The sequence below is a fragment of the Terrapene carolina genome, unplaced genomic scaffold, assembly GCF_002925995.2.
Source record: "Terrapene carolina triunguis isolate 2854851 unplaced genomic scaffold, T_m_triunguis-2.0 Scaffold23, whole genome shotgun sequence".
NCBI lineage: Eukaryota > Metazoa > Chordata > Testudines > Emydidae > Terrapene > Terrapene triunguis.
This window is the reverse complement of record NW_020664374.1, coordinates 18087652-18105894: the sequence shown is the minus strand read 5'-3', so window position 1 is coordinate 18105894 and position 18243 is coordinate 18087652. Positions and strand designations below refer to the sequence as shown.

Genomic DNA, 18243 nt, shown 5'->3' with positions numbered 1-18243 from the left:
CTTCAGAGCACAATCAAATAGGTGAAAATACATTATTAACTAGGAGGCTCTTATTGAAGAGAAATCTGGTCATGGCTTGCAGCCTGTCATCATCAGGCTGTGATCTTGTGAGCTGCATAGGGTTAGCGAGGTTTGTATTTGGTGGACATACAAAAGGAAAACTTTGATATTACAGAAAATTAGTAGGTCATTCTTTTCCCTTTGAGTCATGTTGAATCCAAGTCGCAGTGGGCACTGTGCTCCTAGAGGACATTCTTTCAAATGAAATTTAAAACTGAACCGGTGATCACTCAACATAATCTTTGCATGCAGTGTTGTTGTGGCCATATTGGTCCCAGGATATCAGAGACAAGGTGGGTGAGGGACAATATCTTTTATTGGACCAACTTCTGTTGGTGAGAGAGACAAGCTTTGGAGCTTACACAGAGCTCTTCTTCAGGTCATACCCACCTTGTCTTTATAATTAATACTTGGCATTTTTCACAAGACTCTGGGTGTTAAACTTGATGTTCCAGACACATCCCAGTTATTAAAATTTTGACTATCAAAACATTCTTCCTCTTTACTTGGATGGTATTCTTCACTTTCTGCTGTGCACAGTTGAATAGTTGACGTTGTTTCGCCTCTGTGGCAGCTGCATTTAGAGTGGACAGATTTCTTATATTCTGTAGAATTTGTTAAGCACTTTGGGATCCTTCTTGATGACAGGCACTATATGAATGTAATAGTTGTGGTAGTAATGGAAACTATGAGAAACAGCTTTAGGTGAGTGTATTCAAATTATAGCTTTGTTTTTTATCTGAAAATTGTCCCTTGTAGAAAAGTCCCTCTTAAATATATATTTTTGGGGGAACTGGATTTGGTTCTTTCTGGATTTAGTTAAATGAAGTAGTTTGATACCAGACACTTGTTACGTTTAGATATCTTCATTTTACACTGATTTTAAAATTGAAATTAATATGTAGCAAGTTTTTTAAATCATTAGAAAAGTTGCTTTTGTAGCACAAATTAATCTCTGGACAATGACACAAAATGCCTTCAGAATCTGATATTAATTTTGAGGTGAGGTTTTTGTTTTTTATTTTTCCCCTCAGTTTCCATTACAAAAAGAGCTGCAAAAGCCCAGTCTTCCCTTTCCAAAGTGACCCGGCGTTCAATGCAGTCTCCACAGAAGTCTGCTCCAGTACCAGCACAATGTGGCAGGAAAACAGGTCGGGGCAACCCCCCTGGACAATCTACAGTTCCTAGGAAGGGAAGATCTCCTAAAACCATTCCTTTGACAAAAATCACCTCTACGGAAAATCTCAAAACAAGGAAAAAAGGTTTAAAACCTGGAAGAAAGGTTAGTTACAGTTGCTACTTTAATTTGTATTGTGGAACTTTGTAGTGATTCGTTATTTTGAACATGTTTATAATTCCATGTACAGTCTGATGCTGTTTTCCCTTCAAGCACTTACGGCTTGTCTCCACTTGAAATTTACCAAAATAAGTTTTCTGGAATTCTTATTTTGAGATAAGCCACCATGTGAACACTCTTATTCTAGAATAAAAGACCCTTTTTCTTATTTAGATTAATCCACTGGATGGATGGATTGATTGATTGATTGATTGTTTACTATTCCAGAATAGTTTTTTCAGTAAATTTCCAAGTTTTGACAATCCCTTAGGTTATTAGATTTAATTATTTTCTTACTGAAATAAATGTTAAGTTAGCACAATGTTTACCTTACTTTAGGGCATTAGAAATCAAGGCTTTGTGTATAATTTTAGATTGGAAAACGTAAAAATGAATTTCTTCTGAAATTCCATAAAAAGTTATTACTGCGGCATTGTGTAATATGTTGCTTAAGTTACTGTAAATGTGATTTAAAATTCACCCTCTCCATCAAACAGTAGAAATATAAAGCTCTGCTGACTTTTGTAAAATGACTCATTGGTTAAAATTAATAAAGATTCTGTCTCAGCATTGTTCGAACAGAGTTACTGCTTATATAGGATGCTGTTTATTTGTTTTTATGAATGTCTTCCATTTTACCACACACTTTACACAGAAGAATATTTTAATTAACTCAAGAAATATTATACACACACACTTTTTGACACATGGCAGGTATTACCAAAAGAATGATGAAACAAATAAAATGTCCCATTGACCACACTCAGAGAGCTTGTGAGATTCATACTGAATATCATGAAGCCTGCACATCTTAGAACAAACATTAAATACAGCAAAATGCCTTATGCTTAAAGGCCGCTAGAGTAAATGTTTAAGGCCAGTTCAGACTGAATAAGCCTTTCACAAGTTCTTTTTATGCTAGTTTGAAAATATATAGTTAAGGAGGTCAGTCTTTGATCAGTACATGGTGAATTTGTTTGAATTTCCAAATAATTCTCAGATGGAGAAGCAGTCCATTCTGTCGCAATATCTGTTTGTTGTCATCATGTTTCACTGTTTATTATCAATATGTAATATTCAGCATTTCTATCTGTGCAATAGAAAATAAGCTTATTTTGCATGTAGTGTCTTTCATCCACATACTTCCCAATATCAGTGCAATAAAGTTCAATGCAAAATCCCCCTTACCTGTATTTTGACTCCTTACCATCTTTCTCCCAATTTCAATACGTAGTGTTTTTTATTAATTTCAGTTCTAATGTGAAAGGAAAACATTTGTTCCCTTTATAACTGTTTTTATTTATTACTTTTTAAAAGTATTCTTTAATGTAGCAACACGAGTAACCAGACTACAGTCAAAACAGACAGACCACATATTTCAGTATTTCAAATATACGGGCTTTACCTTGGTCCTTAATGAGGATGTGGGGAGTAGCCAGTCAGTATATGCACTGTTGTGTTAGTTGTTGAAGATGTTTGTCCCTCCGTGTCTCCCACTTGAATGTTCATATTATTTCTTTTTCATGTCCCCATCTCTTCACATGTTGAATTTTCCTCTCTGTTATCTATGGCTTTCTGTGCTATGGAGTAGCAATGGCCCAAAGGTAGAGTGAAGTCACCTCTTGTAGTGTTGTATAGAGAGACTTTCTGGATTGCCTAGGAAGTTGGAGCTTTTGCTGTAGCTAACTACATGTTTATTCTCTGTATCCAGGATGATTTGAGTCCTTTCTGTTATTGGATATTTAGGTTTATTGCATCACTCTGGGAAGCTGCCACTGACTGCCATGTTCAGTAGAATATTATCCCATCTGTTCTAAACCATCTGTGTCCATCATCAGTACAATGTAACTCCTGCCACTATATTTATTATCCTTTATAGCAACTTCAGTCACCACCCAATGCCAGACTCTCCAATCAGCCCTTTCTGGCCTGTTGACCTTTACCAAATATCTCAGTCCTTGCCATGTACCATGGATTTCAAAGCAAGCTAAAGCAGTTCTTTATAGATGTTGCAGCAGTGCTCAGAGTGAACTCAAAGACCTGTATTTTGGTTGTTTTAAGATACTTAAGTGAAAAGTCAGTGTGTCAATATAAAATTGTTTCCAAAATCAAATAATGACAGTAGCTATCATAAAAGTCTTATGTGAGAACATTTTTTAATGAGTAGCTTTTTAATACAATTTTTGGCCAAAACCAATCTGTTGGTTCACGGCTTAAGGGAAAGATTGTCATGTACACCTTTTCTCATCCTTTCCCATTCACAGTTGCACAGATCATCTCCCATTTGTGATCTCAACCTCCTTATGGCAACTGTTTACATGCAAAAGTGATACAGAAAATCATTTAGTCTGGGTTTTCCAAACACACCTGAGGGCATTATTTTCCCAAATTCTATTGAAGGCCAATGGGAGCTGATTTCCTAGCTGCTGTAGTCTCCTTTTGAAAACTCCAGCCTCAGTGAATTTTAGCTTTTAATGCAGTTCAGCAGCTAGCAATGAAGAGAACCCCCCACCACATCACCAGCCAGCTCTCTGCTGTCTGCAAATGGCAGGCAAACATCTGTTTGAGGTACATCTGACTTAGGTCATAATGTTAGTTTAAGTACTAGCAATAATAAGTTTATGTGGGATGTATGAGCACATGGGAATAGCCATTTTTTAAAATGTCATCTGTTCTGATGATGAAAAATGGGGAATGTGGGTAGAACAGCTTTAAATCCTCTGTATTTTCATGTATGCTCACAAAGTTTATTAGAACATTAGAATAAGAAATGCTCCGCTGGTGTAATAAAGGGCCAAATTGTGGCTGCTCTGTGCATGTGTGTACTGAGAACCCCTCTCATGTTACATTTTCCAATGCAGGAGGCACCTATAATATGTAGCATGAGGGGGTGGAGACTGGCCAACCTGTGCTGTGTAGAGCATATGCAGTGGTAGCAGCCCTCATGATTTTATCATAAGCTTTGTGATTTGGTGTTTTTACTTAAAGTAGACAAGAGATCATGGAGAATCTCAGCAAATTTCTAGTGTTCCTGGTCGCAAATGAGAAAGCAAATAAAGTTCCCCAAATCTATTATTTTTAAGACAATTTCACAATTTCGGGGGGGCATGACACCTGAGTCTATTAACATTTTGCACTAGCAATATTGCATGAGCTCACCTCTCTGTGCACCAACTTGCAGCTGCAGGGCAGTGCTTAGGGAAGCACAATCTGCATCTGCGGAACAAGTATAGTAGCAGCTGACAGTGAGTTTGTTCTCTTTCACCCTCTACCCAGCACCACTGGAGGCCTTCACAGGCCTTCAGCTATCCTCATGTGAGCAGTAAATCTCCCCTCTCCATGACAGCCCCTCATCCCCTAACTTCTTACGTGGCCTGTTTCTTAGAGCTGTACATATGAATGTTTATCAAAACCAACTGTAGGTTTGAAAGGTTTAAGTGGAGCTGAAAGCAGAAGGCAAGATACATTTAGCATGGTGGTTTTTTTTTCCATTTAGCATGAAAGTGAAACAGGATCATTAGTAACATTTCCACACCAAATTCACTGTTATGCTACTTCAGATGACCTGCTCCAGTGTAAAAGGGCACTACCACAGCTGGAAGGATGAGGTGGTTATGGCATTGAAACAAATCTTAACTGAGGCTATACTTGTTAAAAATAATTTTTAAAATAATTTGTTTGGAGTGAAAAGAAGATTAATGTTACAAATGCAGTGCCATCAACTGGCAAGCTACTGATTTGACATAAATGATTCCTTTTTCATGAGTGACTTCTCATTATGCATGTGTTAGTTCTTGTAGTTTTGGTGGCTCGTCTGGCATTTCCTTTCACAATATTAGGGCCCTATCCAGCATTCTATTGTGTTTTGCTGCAGAGCCATGAGGAGGCCGCCTATGGGAGCTGCCTGACAGCCCAATCAGCCTATTCAGAGACTTGATCAGCTCAGAGCATGAAGTGAGGGATAGTAAACCAACATGCCAAGCTTGTGGTTGATAAGAGTTAGACAGCAATATGAGCTCCCTATTTCTTGGCACCTATATTGCCTATTCTCAGTTTGTCCCTCTCTTCTCTCCCTACTTAGACAGAGGGTACACTGGAGCTGGAGGTGTAATTTCCAGCTCAGGTAGACGTACCTGATCTAACTCTGATTGAGTTAGGGCATGAAAAAATAGAAGTGTAGTCATAGCAATAGGAGGGGCTACCCACCCCAAGTACTTCCTTAAGGTTTTACACGAGATCATACTTGGGGCAGCTAGCCCATCCTGCTACTTATGGCACCACAGTTATGCTTTTATTTTTAGTATGCTAGTTCAATGAAAGCTAGCATGGGTACATCTATCAAAGCTGCAAATTACACCAGTGTAGACATAACCCAGAGATGACTTCTTTCAGCCATGTCACAAAGCCATAGTGCAACGGTCTGGCTGACTTGTTTTAGTTAAATACCCTGAGTGGGTTACTGTTTCTAGAACGTCTTCCTGTTGGGGAGTTGAGTTTCACTGTAGTAAGTGGAACTCTGAAGGTGTGTGTTCCTTACCTCAGTAGTGAATGGTGATTGATAGTGCATAGTTCGTTTATGAATGAGAATTGTTTAACAAAAGGTCACTTGCTGATTTTGTGTTTTGTTTTTTTTTAACAGAAAAAAATCTTGCCAGTGAAATCTCCTCCTGCACCTTCTCCTCCACTTACTTGTCCTGAGGGGGACAATGGCAGTACACAGATACATAAAGATGGAGTTGGCATTGCTGGTGCAACAGCAGCAGTTATATCCACAGGTATAAAAGGGCAGTCTGAATGTATGAAATTACTTCCCCCTTTAAATAAAAATAATTATATTGTTTTATGCTACTATTATTCTAAAACACGTGCTGAAAATAAATTGTTTTGCTAACATCTTCATATGAAAATATATTTTTATAGTGCAGTTCTCCAAATGTGCTTAGGTAAGACTGGTATTTGGTGCATGTGCAATGGCAAGAAACACCAGAACTTCAGGAATTTGGTGTCTGGTTAGCATGCTTTTTGGTGTGTAAATAGGAAAGTCCATTGCACTTTCAGTAGTCTTCCATAGCCTGGAGTACAATGCTTGATAAAGAAGAAAGGACATGCTTTGTCTTACCTTACTTCCATCCCAACCAGTAGCAAAACGTACTGGAAATGACTGTTGCCAAAAGGCCATTAGACACTACTGTTACACTCCAGAGAGTATGGAAATAGAGATACAGATGACAAACTATGTCACTGAAAAAACAAAATCCAGGAGAAATGGGCCAGGTTAAAACAAGAGCTCATTTAAAATGGAAAGGCAGTGAACTATATTATAAAATGGGTGGTGGAAAAGGAGTAAGTTAGTTAGAGCTAGTTAGAACTACCTCTGAGTAGTCTCTTTATTACACAGTTATGGGACAATTTGTAAATTGTCAGCTTTTTGGTCGTCACCAAATCCTGGGACCTGCTAAAGTGCACCTCCCCCCACCCCTCCAAAAAAAAACGGTGGGAAAAGTTTGCTATGTTTTTAATTTTTTGCCATTTTTAAACTGCTTTTACAAAGAAACTGTCCCTCTGCTTTCCCTCCTCCACGTCATTACAGCTACCCCTCTTTCAGTGCTAGACAACATTGGGGCAGAATAGGCAATCATTTCATACTAAAGGAAACCTGTCAGGTTTACAAACATTACTGAGCCCAAATAAGAGTTTAATAACATATTTTGCAGAGTTTTCCTGTTCTCTCCACATCCACATCTGTGCCTCCCACAGCTTCTGCTGTCAAACAGAAAATAGACATGAATGCAGAGTTCGGGAGCATTACAGTCTTTTCACAAAAAGAACGAGGAGTACTTGTGGCACCTTAGAGACTAACAAATTTATTTGGGCATAAGCTTTCGTGGGCTAAAACCCACTTCATCAGATGCATGGGTTTTAGCCCATGAAAGCTTATGCCCAAATAAATTTGTTAGTTTCTAAGGTGCCACAAGTACTCCTGTTCTTTTTGCTGATACAGACTAATACGGCTACTACTCTGAAACCTGTCTTTTTACAAGTATCAGTTGTTTGAAAAATCCAAGTTTCATTTGAGCACAAATAGTACTGTAATTCATTAAAAAAAAAACAGGTTTCTTTTATCTTATTTAATGCTTCAGTCTATTGCCTCACCACCAAGGCATATCCTTATTAGACCACAATAAATCCTGATCCCACTGAAGTTAATGGAAACATTTCTATTGACTTCAGTGGGGTCAGGCTTTCACCCCTTATTTTGTCTTGTTGCTTAACCACAGATCATGATCCCTGTGATAGGTCTGAGTTATTTAGGTGCCTGTCTTTTCTTGAACAGACAGTTGCTTTTTTTTTGTTTTTCTTTCTATAGAAAGTGTCTTCCTAAAATGAACTTGACTGTTGTTTTGGCAGATTTTAACTCTAGAAATAACACAGGGCATTTTACAGTAATGCATTTTGTTAAGGTCTTCACTTTGACCCCTGTATTCTTATAGTTCAGAGCATCTACCGGGTTAGATGTAGTGTAATGGAACCCATATGCAGATGGAGTTCAGTAACAAGCACAGATGGTTGTAGGCTGGGATAAACTCATCATGGTAGTGTGATGTAGGAGGGTTTTGGAGGCTGATTCATCAGGATGAGAAAGAAGGAAACGAATACTGCTGTGAATGGCTGCTGGGTTGGAGATATTTGTCATGGAGTTTGGCACCACCATGTTGTTGTGCAGTAGGTACAATTTTAAAAGTTAAAAATACTGGAGAACCGAACTGCATTTTGTGTCAATGAGGAGACAATGCAATGACGATGCCATTTTGAGTATCCAGTGCAGAGAGATTGCCCTAGAGTTTCTTTAAAGTATACTGGGATGCAGAGGGGAGGTACTTGAGTGCAATGTGGTCTTCTAAAGGGGACAGGGGAAGCCTAGGTAGCTAACAATTTTGGTACCTGGTCAAAATCCTGTTTTTACTTTTATCTGCCAGGATTTCATGACTTATCCATTGCTGCACTGCATGCTAAGTAGTTAACTATTGGTAAACTGTGTTATTAAAGAAAGAAGTGTATGCACAGAAGGTGTATGGTGTTTTTTGTTTAGTGTACATCAATCAAATTCAATATGACTTTCAGTGAGAGCCACTGAAACACGTTTTGATTGAGTGTGATTGTGCCTGAAGTGGGCAGATTCCATAAATATGGCTTGTAATTTTTCAGTTTGCGTCTATGTTAACAAGCATGGGAACTCTGGACCTCACCTGGATAAGAAGAAAGTTCAGCAGCTTCCAGACCACTTTGGACCAGGTCCTGTAAATGTGGTACTTCAGCAGGCTGTGCAGGCCTGTGTAGACTGTGCCTATTTATCCAAAACAGTCTTTGGATTCCTCAAGTCAGGGCATCATGGAGGGGAGATGATAACAGGTATGCAAAGTCCTTGATTTTTTCCAATTTGTTCACTGGGTTCTGTTTGAGAAATTTGAGTTGGTGTAGAGCAGGGAAGTTGAAGTAGTAGCAAAGCAATGATTAACATTTTTATGTTACTTTTGTAAATCTTTAAGCATAGCTAAGAATACCCAACTGTGGCTACGTTTACTGGTGGTGTATCTATGGCCAGCACTGAATTTACATCTTAATATAGGGTATATAATGATACAGCCAGTTTTCTTAATTTGAATTCAGCAGTGACTATATAAAATTACATATACCATATAGCATTGTTCAATTTTTTACAAAGTAAAACTTGCATACCGCAGTAAATAGCCATAGCCAAACATTTGTCAAGTAAATTCAGTGCAAGTCAAAGTTCAGCTTTATTAATTCACGTCTTATCCATACACAGTGTTTGTCTTCTTGATGCTGTAACCAAGTGGATAAAAAGTTTAAAACTAATCTGCTTAGGTTCCAGATAACTGATTCCATATGTTAAACAGAACTGCTGTTGCTTCTCTTTTTTCCCCCTGTACTAATATTCTAGAGGCGTTTTAGGGTCAGTGTTAGTGTTTGAGCACCTATGTCCTCTGCTACAGTGGTTCTCAACCTTTTTCTTTCTGAGCCTGAGGGCCCCCCCTGCCCCCCTCCACACACGTTATAAAAACTTCATGCCCCAGCTGTGCCACAACTGTTTTTCTGCATATAAAAGCCAGGGCCAGCATTAAGGGGTAGCGAGCAGGGCAGTTTCCCGGGGCCCCATGCCACAGGCAGCACCATGAAGCTAAATTGCCTAGGCTTCAGCTTCAGCCCCAAGCTGCAGTCCTGCACAGCAGAGCTTCGGATTTCTGCCCTGAGCCCTAGCAAGTCTAATGCCGGCTATGCTTGGCGGACCCCCTGAAACCTGCTCAGGGGGCCCCAGGCCTCTGGATGAGAAGCACTGCTCTACTTACAGAGTGGGTTTATTTCTTATATATGCCAAGGGCAGCTCTGTAGATAAATTATCCTCGTAGCTCAAACTCAGTATCTGCATCTTGTCATTTTTTCCCCTTCTGGGTTGGCAATCTTCTGTATAGTAGTAAGCCGCATTAATTCATAATTTCATCACTGGCAGTAAAAAGGGTTTGTCTTACTTTAATCTCCTTATATTAATACCAGATGTGAAAGATGATTAGTGGAAGGCAGGTTTATTTAAGCTCTCATAAAAGAACTCGCTGCCTAACACTGTTAAAATACAGCATCCTGACCCACATGCAGCAGAACTTCTCTAATCCTCACGCACAATTTGCACACCAGTTTGTTCCCAAAATGGAGCTCTCTCCTTATTTTTCAAAAAAGGGTTAGCACCTCTGTACAAATGAGGTTTTGTTACTAAGACATTTTTATATGTACAGGATATACTACAGCATGTTTACTAGCACATTAAGTATTGTCATAAATAATTAACACCAAAAACTGTCAAATTGCAAGAACAAAATACATTCATGATGCACATTATCCTTGATTGCTTACAAAGGACTAAATCCTGGCCCGAGGGATGTATAAGTAAGGGGTGTGAATTGAACTAGGCAGACAACTGTAATTCTGTTTCCTGGAGGATTTCGTGATTTTGAAATTTGGTTTAGTTCCAATTTGGAACAAAAGCCCCAAATTCTCCACAGAATGGAATTATCATTCTTCATCCAGCTCTCCTGGGAATCCAGGCTGATGAGGAGTCACAAGTGAGGGCCTGGGAGTCCTGCTCCCAGCTCCCCATTAGTCTGCTAGTCAGGCTGCCAAGGAGCTGGGCAGGCCAGCTGGAAAGAAAACATTGGGATCCTAGCTCGTTTCTGGCAGAATTTCACTGAAATTGAATGTTATCCTCAAATGTTTCAGCTTCAACAAAACGATAGATTCTGTTGAGAAAATGTTTTATGAAAAGTTTTCCAACCAGCTCTAGGTGCGAACACTGAGCAGGGGGAGGAATTGCTTAGCAGAATAAAATGAGGAATAACAGAATAAAATTAAGAAAGGGAATATGAAGTCTGAATATCAGGAAAAACTGATCCTATGGCTTGTGGAATGATGTCCCAAGGAAAGTTCCGGTGTTTGACAGTTTTTCTGAATAGACCGGACAAAACATTAGTAAATATAAAGTATGTTGGGCAGCTTTGCAAAATTCAAACTGGACACTCAGGTAGAGTGAGTATCTTTGGACTTGTTGGTTAAAAAAGCATCATTTCTTTCATTAACTTTATCATTGTAAAGGATAAACAAGTAAATTGTGTCTGGACTGGTGAATTGTCTTGACAAATTGTCTTGTCTGCAGTGACAGGCAGATGGACAAGATGACCTTAAGTCTCTCCCACCTCTAGATTCTGTGACAACAGCTATGGAGCTGGGAAAACCACCAAAAAGCTATCACACAGGGAACAAGGACCAGGAGGAGTTCCCATACATGTTTTTTTTAAATAGTATTTTCATTGGGGCTAGGAGTTTTGCAGGCAATATGACACTCTTCTCCCATGATTGCCATGGTGCTTTGTGGGGCCTAGGGAGAGTTTCTTTTGCCCAGATTATTTATTAGGTCTGTTCTATAGTGATCCTCATCATAACAACTGATTACTTCACAATTGTTACTGGATTTACTCTCACAACATCCCTATGAGATGAAGAAGTATATTTCCATTTTATAAATGGGAAACTGAGGCACGGGGAGTAAGTGACTTCCCCAAGGTCACATGGGAAGACCACAAGACCATCGTGATGGATCTTGGATTTTCGTTGTGATGGACAGTGCTGTTTTGCAGTATGTCTGTCAGGAGGTTTATGGGAGGCCATGTAGCCCATTCAGTCTCCTAACTGATTCAGAGCTAGGTGGAATCTGCTCCCTGGGTACCCACAAAATAACAATCGGAGTCTTCTGTGGGTGACCCTGCAGTGGTACAGTGAGTCTTTAGGAGTTCATTTGGACTTCAGAGTCTTGTTAATCTAGTGACTTCAGTGATTTCTTTGCCATGAAGGAAAGAATGGCCAGGATTTGTCCCTAATTCAGTGATTCTCATAATTCAGTAATCCTCAATGCATCATCCAGTTATGAGAGCAAATGAGTAAGGTTCTGTTGTAGCATTTTTATACTAAATTATATTTACTGCATTTATAAAAATACCTGTACAACATCGCTTCACATTAGAGGTGTTATTTGTATCACTTTTCTGATACTAGTTTAAACTACTCTAGATATGTTTTTAAAACTGAATACACTGCCCCTTATTGATGGTGGAATGATTCTCAGTATGGTATGGCTCCTAATTCAGATTTCTGCGATTTAATGTCATACTTGCAAAGGTATTGTTTTTGAAAGCACACCTCTGTTTCCCTATCAATGGAATATGATGCTCTCAGGAACTTCTTATTTTTTGGAGGGAAACTCTCATACTAAACTCTTGCACACACCGAAATCATACTCGATGAGCAGGAAAAGCAGGAAGGCAAAATAGTAAAAATTTTAAAATTCATAACAACTTCTTTGTTGCCATAAATTACATGTTTGTTACCTGTTAGATTTGTGATGTGTTACATTATACATTATTTCTAGTTAGAAAGTACACAGCTAATGCAATGAGAATTGCTCATCTAGAGGCCTGGAATTAGTGTTCTTAACTTTTTTCATCTCACTGTTTGCCAGAAGATGATGCTTGGCTTTTCCCTAAAACATTTTAATTCCTATTGATGCTTTTAATACAACAAGCTGTCATGGGATAAAAGGGAAGGTCCTCTCATGGATTGGTAACAGGTTAAAAGAATCTTGGTCCATAACCAGGTGTTACCCCAATACAAACAATAAAATGGAAGGATCCAGGCCTGTCAAAACTGGTTAAAAGACGGGAAACAAAGGGTAGGAATAAATGGTCAGTTTTCAGAACAGAGAGAGGTAATAATGGTGTCCCCCAACGGTCTGTACTGGGACCAGTCCTATTCAGCATATTCATAAATGATCTGGAAAAAGAGGTAAACAGTGAGGTGACAAATTTGTAGATTATACAAAACTACTCAAGATAGTTAAGTCCAAAGCAGACTGCGAAGAGCTACAACGGAACCCCCCCACACTGGGCGACTGGACAACAAAATGGCAGATGAAATTCAATGTTGATAAATGCAAAGTAATGCACATTGGAAAACATAATCCCAACCATATAAATAAAATGATGGGGTCTAAATTAGCTGTTACCACTCAAGAAAGAGATCTTGGAGTCATTGTGGATAGTTCTCTGAAAACATCCACTCAATGTGCAGCGGCAGTCAAAAAAGCTAACAGAATGTTGGGAATCATTAAGAAAGGGATAGATAGTAAGACAGAAAATATATTGCCTGTATATAAATCCATGGTGCGCCTACATCTTGAATACTGCGTTCAGATGTGGTCGCACCATCTCAAAAAAGATATATTGGAATTTGAAAAGGTTCAGAAAAGGGCAGCAAAAATGATTAGGGGTATGGAACGGCTTCCATATCAGGAGAGGTTAATAAGACTGGGACTTCTAAGCTTGGAAAAGAGACGACTAAGGGGGATATGATTGAGGTCTATAAAATCATGACTGGTGTGGAGAAAGTAAATAAGAAAGTGTTATTTACTCCTTCTCATAACACAAGAACTAGGGGTCACCAAATGAAATTAATAGGCAGCAGGTTTAAAACATATAAAAGGAAGTATTTTTTCACACAACACACAGTCAATCTGTGGAACTCCTTGCCAGAGGATGTTGTGAAGGCCAAGACTATAACAGGGTTCAAAAAAGAACAAGATAAATTCATGGAGGATAACCCCGTCAATGGCTATTAGCTAGAATGGGCAGGGATGGTGTCCCTAGCCTCTGTTTGCCAGAAGCTGGGAATGGGCGTCAGGGGATGGATCACGTGATGATTACTCATTCTGTTCATTCCTTCTGGGGCACCTGGCATTGACCACTGTCAGAAGACAGGATACTGGGCTAGATGGACCTTTGGTCTGACCCAGTATGGCTGTTCTTATGTAACAAATATAAAATAAAGTATAAGCATATCACCCTTCATGTTGTCTAAGATGCATGCAATAAACTGACTTTTAAAGCAACATAACTACTATTGGTGTTTGTTCTTGGTTTCCTTACATTGTCAGAGTTCCTACTTAAATAAATGGGAGCTTGACCTGCACAACCACTGCTGGAATGGGTTCTATAATGTTGAATAACACAGCTTCTTAAAATGGCACACCAGTTACTTCTGGCCGTCACTGTAATTGTAACAGGTGACAGTCTGCAACAGATGAGTATGAGCAGTTCATGTTAACAAATGAGGTCCCTCAAAAATCCCCAAGTACTATGAACGTTTTCTTCTGTTTTATTTCCTGTAAACATTTGACATTTCTTGCTGTTCAATAAGCAAATAACACAGACAATGTTTAATTTCTATCAGGGGAGCTAATCTGAATTTACACAGATGTAACTGAGATCAGAGTCTGGCCCTTTGAAGGTAAATTTGCTAAATAGTCTCATAAGATACCAGAACAATTGTTTACCTCTCTTTTTACCTCTACGCTGTTTTAATCAAAGCAAGATGTATTCTATTTTAGTTGGTGGTGGTGTTATACTCTACTTCCTGGTGTTTGGATGGTGTCTGACATCATCTTCTTACTCACAGCCGCCTTTGATGGGGAGAAACATGCCATCAATCTTCCTTCTGTAAACAGTGCATCGTTTGTCCTGCGTTTCTTGGAGAAGCTCTGCCACAGTCTGCAGTGTGATAATCTTTTTAGTAGCCAGCCCTTCAGCCCTTATATGGGAAGTGCACATAGTCCTACAGAGTATGATAGGAACAAACCAGGTAATACTAAATTATACTATTTCTCTTTCAAGTACAACATGTTTTGGGGTGTATGGTTATTTTGTGCAATTCATTTTTTTGATATGTCCTCCTACAACTTGAATTGATTGAAATGAGTACTGTGTGGTTCTTAGTAAAATTAGTCCTAGTGTGATGGGGTGATTTAAACCACATGTGGAAAAACTGTATTGTTAAGCAAATGCTTTTCTTTAGGCAAACAAGGCAATGTATACATCATCCCACTGTGATGCTGCAGAAGATCTAGTTTAAACTTTACATTTAATCTGCTTGATTTATGCATATATAGTAAAATATATTTAACTCACAGCAGCAAAATATAATTATTACCTGCCTAAAAGAAGTTTGCCCTATAAGACTCAATGCAGCCCCCCTCTACCCAACTGAAAGGCGCTTCATCCTGATTCTTCCTTTCTCCCTTCTGTGACCATTTCAAAGGTGTTGAGACTACATAGAGTCTATCATAGGTAGGGAGAGAAACCAGGATTTATAGATGGCGGCTGTGGTGGTTTAGGAAATGAGGAACCCATTTCTGCAAGTGAAGAACACAGCACCCCACCCAAAACAGCACCCCTTACCTTGATTGCAAGGACAAGCATGGTACCCCTGAAGTCTCCTCCTGCACCCAGCTGCTGACTACAGTGTCAGCAGTATCCAGGACTTAGCCCATAATGAGACTAAGATAATTATATAGAAAACTGAAGAAGTGAGAGTTGAAATGAAATAATCCTAAAAGTAAAGGAGTAAGACCAGAAAATGATGTAGAAAAAATCTCTCTCTCTCACTCTCTCATAATGAAGGTCACCATCTGAAACTAAAAGCATTAATGTTAGAGATGTTTAGTAGGGCTGTCAAGCGATTAAAACAATTAATTGCGATTAATTGCACTGTTAAACAATAATAGAATACTATTTATATAAATATTTTTGGATGTTTCCTACATTTTCAAATATTTTGATTTCAATTACAACACAGAATACAAAGTGTACAGTGCTCACTTAATATTTATTTTAATTAAAAATATTTGCACTGTAAAAAAACAAAATAAATAGTATTTTTCAATTCACCTAATACAAGTACTATAGTGTAATCTCTAGCATGAAAGTTGAACTTACAAATGTAGAATTATGTACAAAGAATAACTGCATTCAAAAATAAAACAATGTAAAACTTCAGAGCCTACAAGTCCACTCAGTCCTACTTCAGCCAGTCGCTCAGACAAACAAGTTTGGTTATAATTTGCAGGAGATAATGCTGCCCGCTTCTTGTTCACATTGTCACCTGAAAATGAGAACAGGTGTTCGCGTGGTACTATTGTAGCTGTCATCACAACATATTTACATGCCAGATGAACTAAAGATCCATATGTCCCTTCATGCTTCAACCACCATTCCAGAGGACATGCGTCCATGCTGATGATGGGTTCTGCTCGATAAAGATCCAAAGCAGAGTGGACCGACGCATGTTCATTTTCATCATCTGAGGCAGATGCTACCAGCAGAAGGTTGATTTTCTTTTTTTGGTGGTTCGGGACCTATAGTTTCCACATCGGAGTGCTGCTCTTTTAAGACTTCTGAAAGCATGGGCTACACCTCGTCCCTCTCAGGTTTTGGACGGCACTTCAGATTCTTAAAACCTTGGGTTGAGTGCTGTAGCTATTTTTAGAAATCTCACATGGTACCTTCTTTGTATTTTGTCAAATCTGCTGTGAAAGTGTTCTTAAAACAAACTTGTTGGGTCATGATCCGAGACCGCTATAACATGAAATATATGGCAGAAAGCAGGTAAAACAGAACAGGAGATATACAATTCTCCTCCAGCGAGTTCAGTCACAAATTTAATTAACGTATAATTTTTTAATGAGCATCATCAGCATTGAAGCATGTCTTCTGGAATGGTGGCCGAAGCATGAAGGGGCATATGAATGTTTAGCATATCTAGCACGTAAATACCTTGCAACGCCAGCTACAAAAGTGCCATTTGAACACCTGTTCTCACTTTCAGATGACATTGTAAATAAGAAGTAGGCAGCGTTATCTCCCATAAATGTAAACAAACTTCTTTTTGTTCAGCTAATTGCGAAGACAAAGTAGGACTGAGTGAACTTGTAGGCTCTAAAGTTTTACATTGTTTTGTTTTTGAGTGCAGGTATGTAACAAACAAACAAAACCATTTGTAAGCTGCATTTTCATGATCGAGATTGCACTATAGTACTTGTATGAGGTGAATTGAAAAATATTATTTCTTTTGTTTATAATTTTTACAGTGCAAATATTTGTAATAAAAAATAATAATATAAAGTGAGCACTGTACACTTTGTATTCTGTGTTGTAATTGAAATCAATATATTTGAAAATGTAGAAAAACATCCAAAATATTTAATAAATTTCAATTGGTATTCTATTGTTTAACAGTGCAATTAATCGCGATTAATTTTTTTAATCGCAATTAATTTTTTGTAGTTAATCGCATGAGTTAATTGCGATTAATCGACTGCCCTAATGATTGTACACAGGCAACCAAAAAGGAAGAGAAAAATAGACTAAGAAGCCAAGCTAATGTTGTTCTTCTTGTGCTTGCTCATGTCCATTCCACGTAAGGTGTGCGCACACCGCATGCACAGTTGCCATAAATTTTTTCCTCAATTGTATCCATCGGGCCAGCTCTAGCACCCTCTGGTGCCGTGTGCTCATGTGCTGATACAAGGGGCCTGGTCGGCCCCGCATCCTCTCAGTTCCTTCTTACCGCCCGTCACTGGAACAAATGATTTTGCCGCAACAGGGCATTCAATCAGCGGTTCTGTTACTCCCTCCTTTTTTTTTTTTTTCACATGTTTAGTTACCTTCATTTATTTATTTTACTATTAGTGTATATGGTTAGATCTCCCCCCCGCCCCATATTTAGCGTAGAGGGGCATCCTCTGCCCATAGGGCCGGGCATGCCCAGTCTCCAGGCTTCAAATCATCTGCCTCCTACAGCAAGCCCAGGCCAGTGAGCAACCCACACTCCAGCTGTCTGAAGTGTCTGGGGAAGGCTCACATGTGACAGCATTCCCAGATCTGCCTCCAGTTCAAGCCTCATATGAAAAAGGACAAGGAGGCTAGGCTAAGGTCCATCCTGATGGAACCTGCACTCAGACCAGCATTGGAGCCAAGCCGGTCAGACTCTGCACCCAGTATCACAGCATTGGTTCGGCATACTCCTCCGGCGGCATGGGTCTCTCGGCATCGTTTCCCTTCACTGGTGCCAAGGAAGAAACACAAGAAACAGGGTCCAAGAGGGGATGCTCCCCAGAACTGAGGAAGGATAAGCCCGGGGAGTGCAGCAGAGTGAGACCTCTGTTGGACCATTCCTCTACCCCCACTCTGCAAACGGCACTGTCGACTCTGCCCTCCTGTTGAGTCCGGTGCAGGACCATCCATCAAGACCGGAAGGTCATTGTGGTGCCAGAGGGATAGCAGTGCCATCCACCCCGGAGGTGTTTGCAACAGCCAGGAGACCAGATGGCTCTCCTGGTACCACCCACCCTTGCGGGGTAAGTTCCAGCACTGCCAAGGTCGTCAAGCAGTAGG

At 39.4% G+C, this 18243-nt stretch overlaps 1 protein-coding gene across 5 annotated transcripts in view; it reads left to right on the top strand.

Moving 5' to 3' along the window:
* LOC113405021 (sex comb on midleg-like protein 2) overlaps nt 1-18243 on the top strand; it is a 114417-nt gene that overhangs the window by 81743 nt on the left and 14431 nt on the right. For all 5 annotated transcript variants that reach the window (XM_026649761.1, XM_026649758.1, XM_026649765.1 and 2 more), the window contains 4 exons: nt 1095-1342; nt 6036-6171; nt 8603-8806; nt 14471-14653. In XM_026649761.1, coding sequence (XP_026505546.1) covers nt 1095-1342; nt 6036-6171; nt 8603-8806; nt 14471-14653 — 771 coding nt within the window. The remainder of the gene's footprint in view (nt 1-1094; nt 1343-6035; nt 6172-8602; nt 8807-14470; nt 14654-18243) is intronic.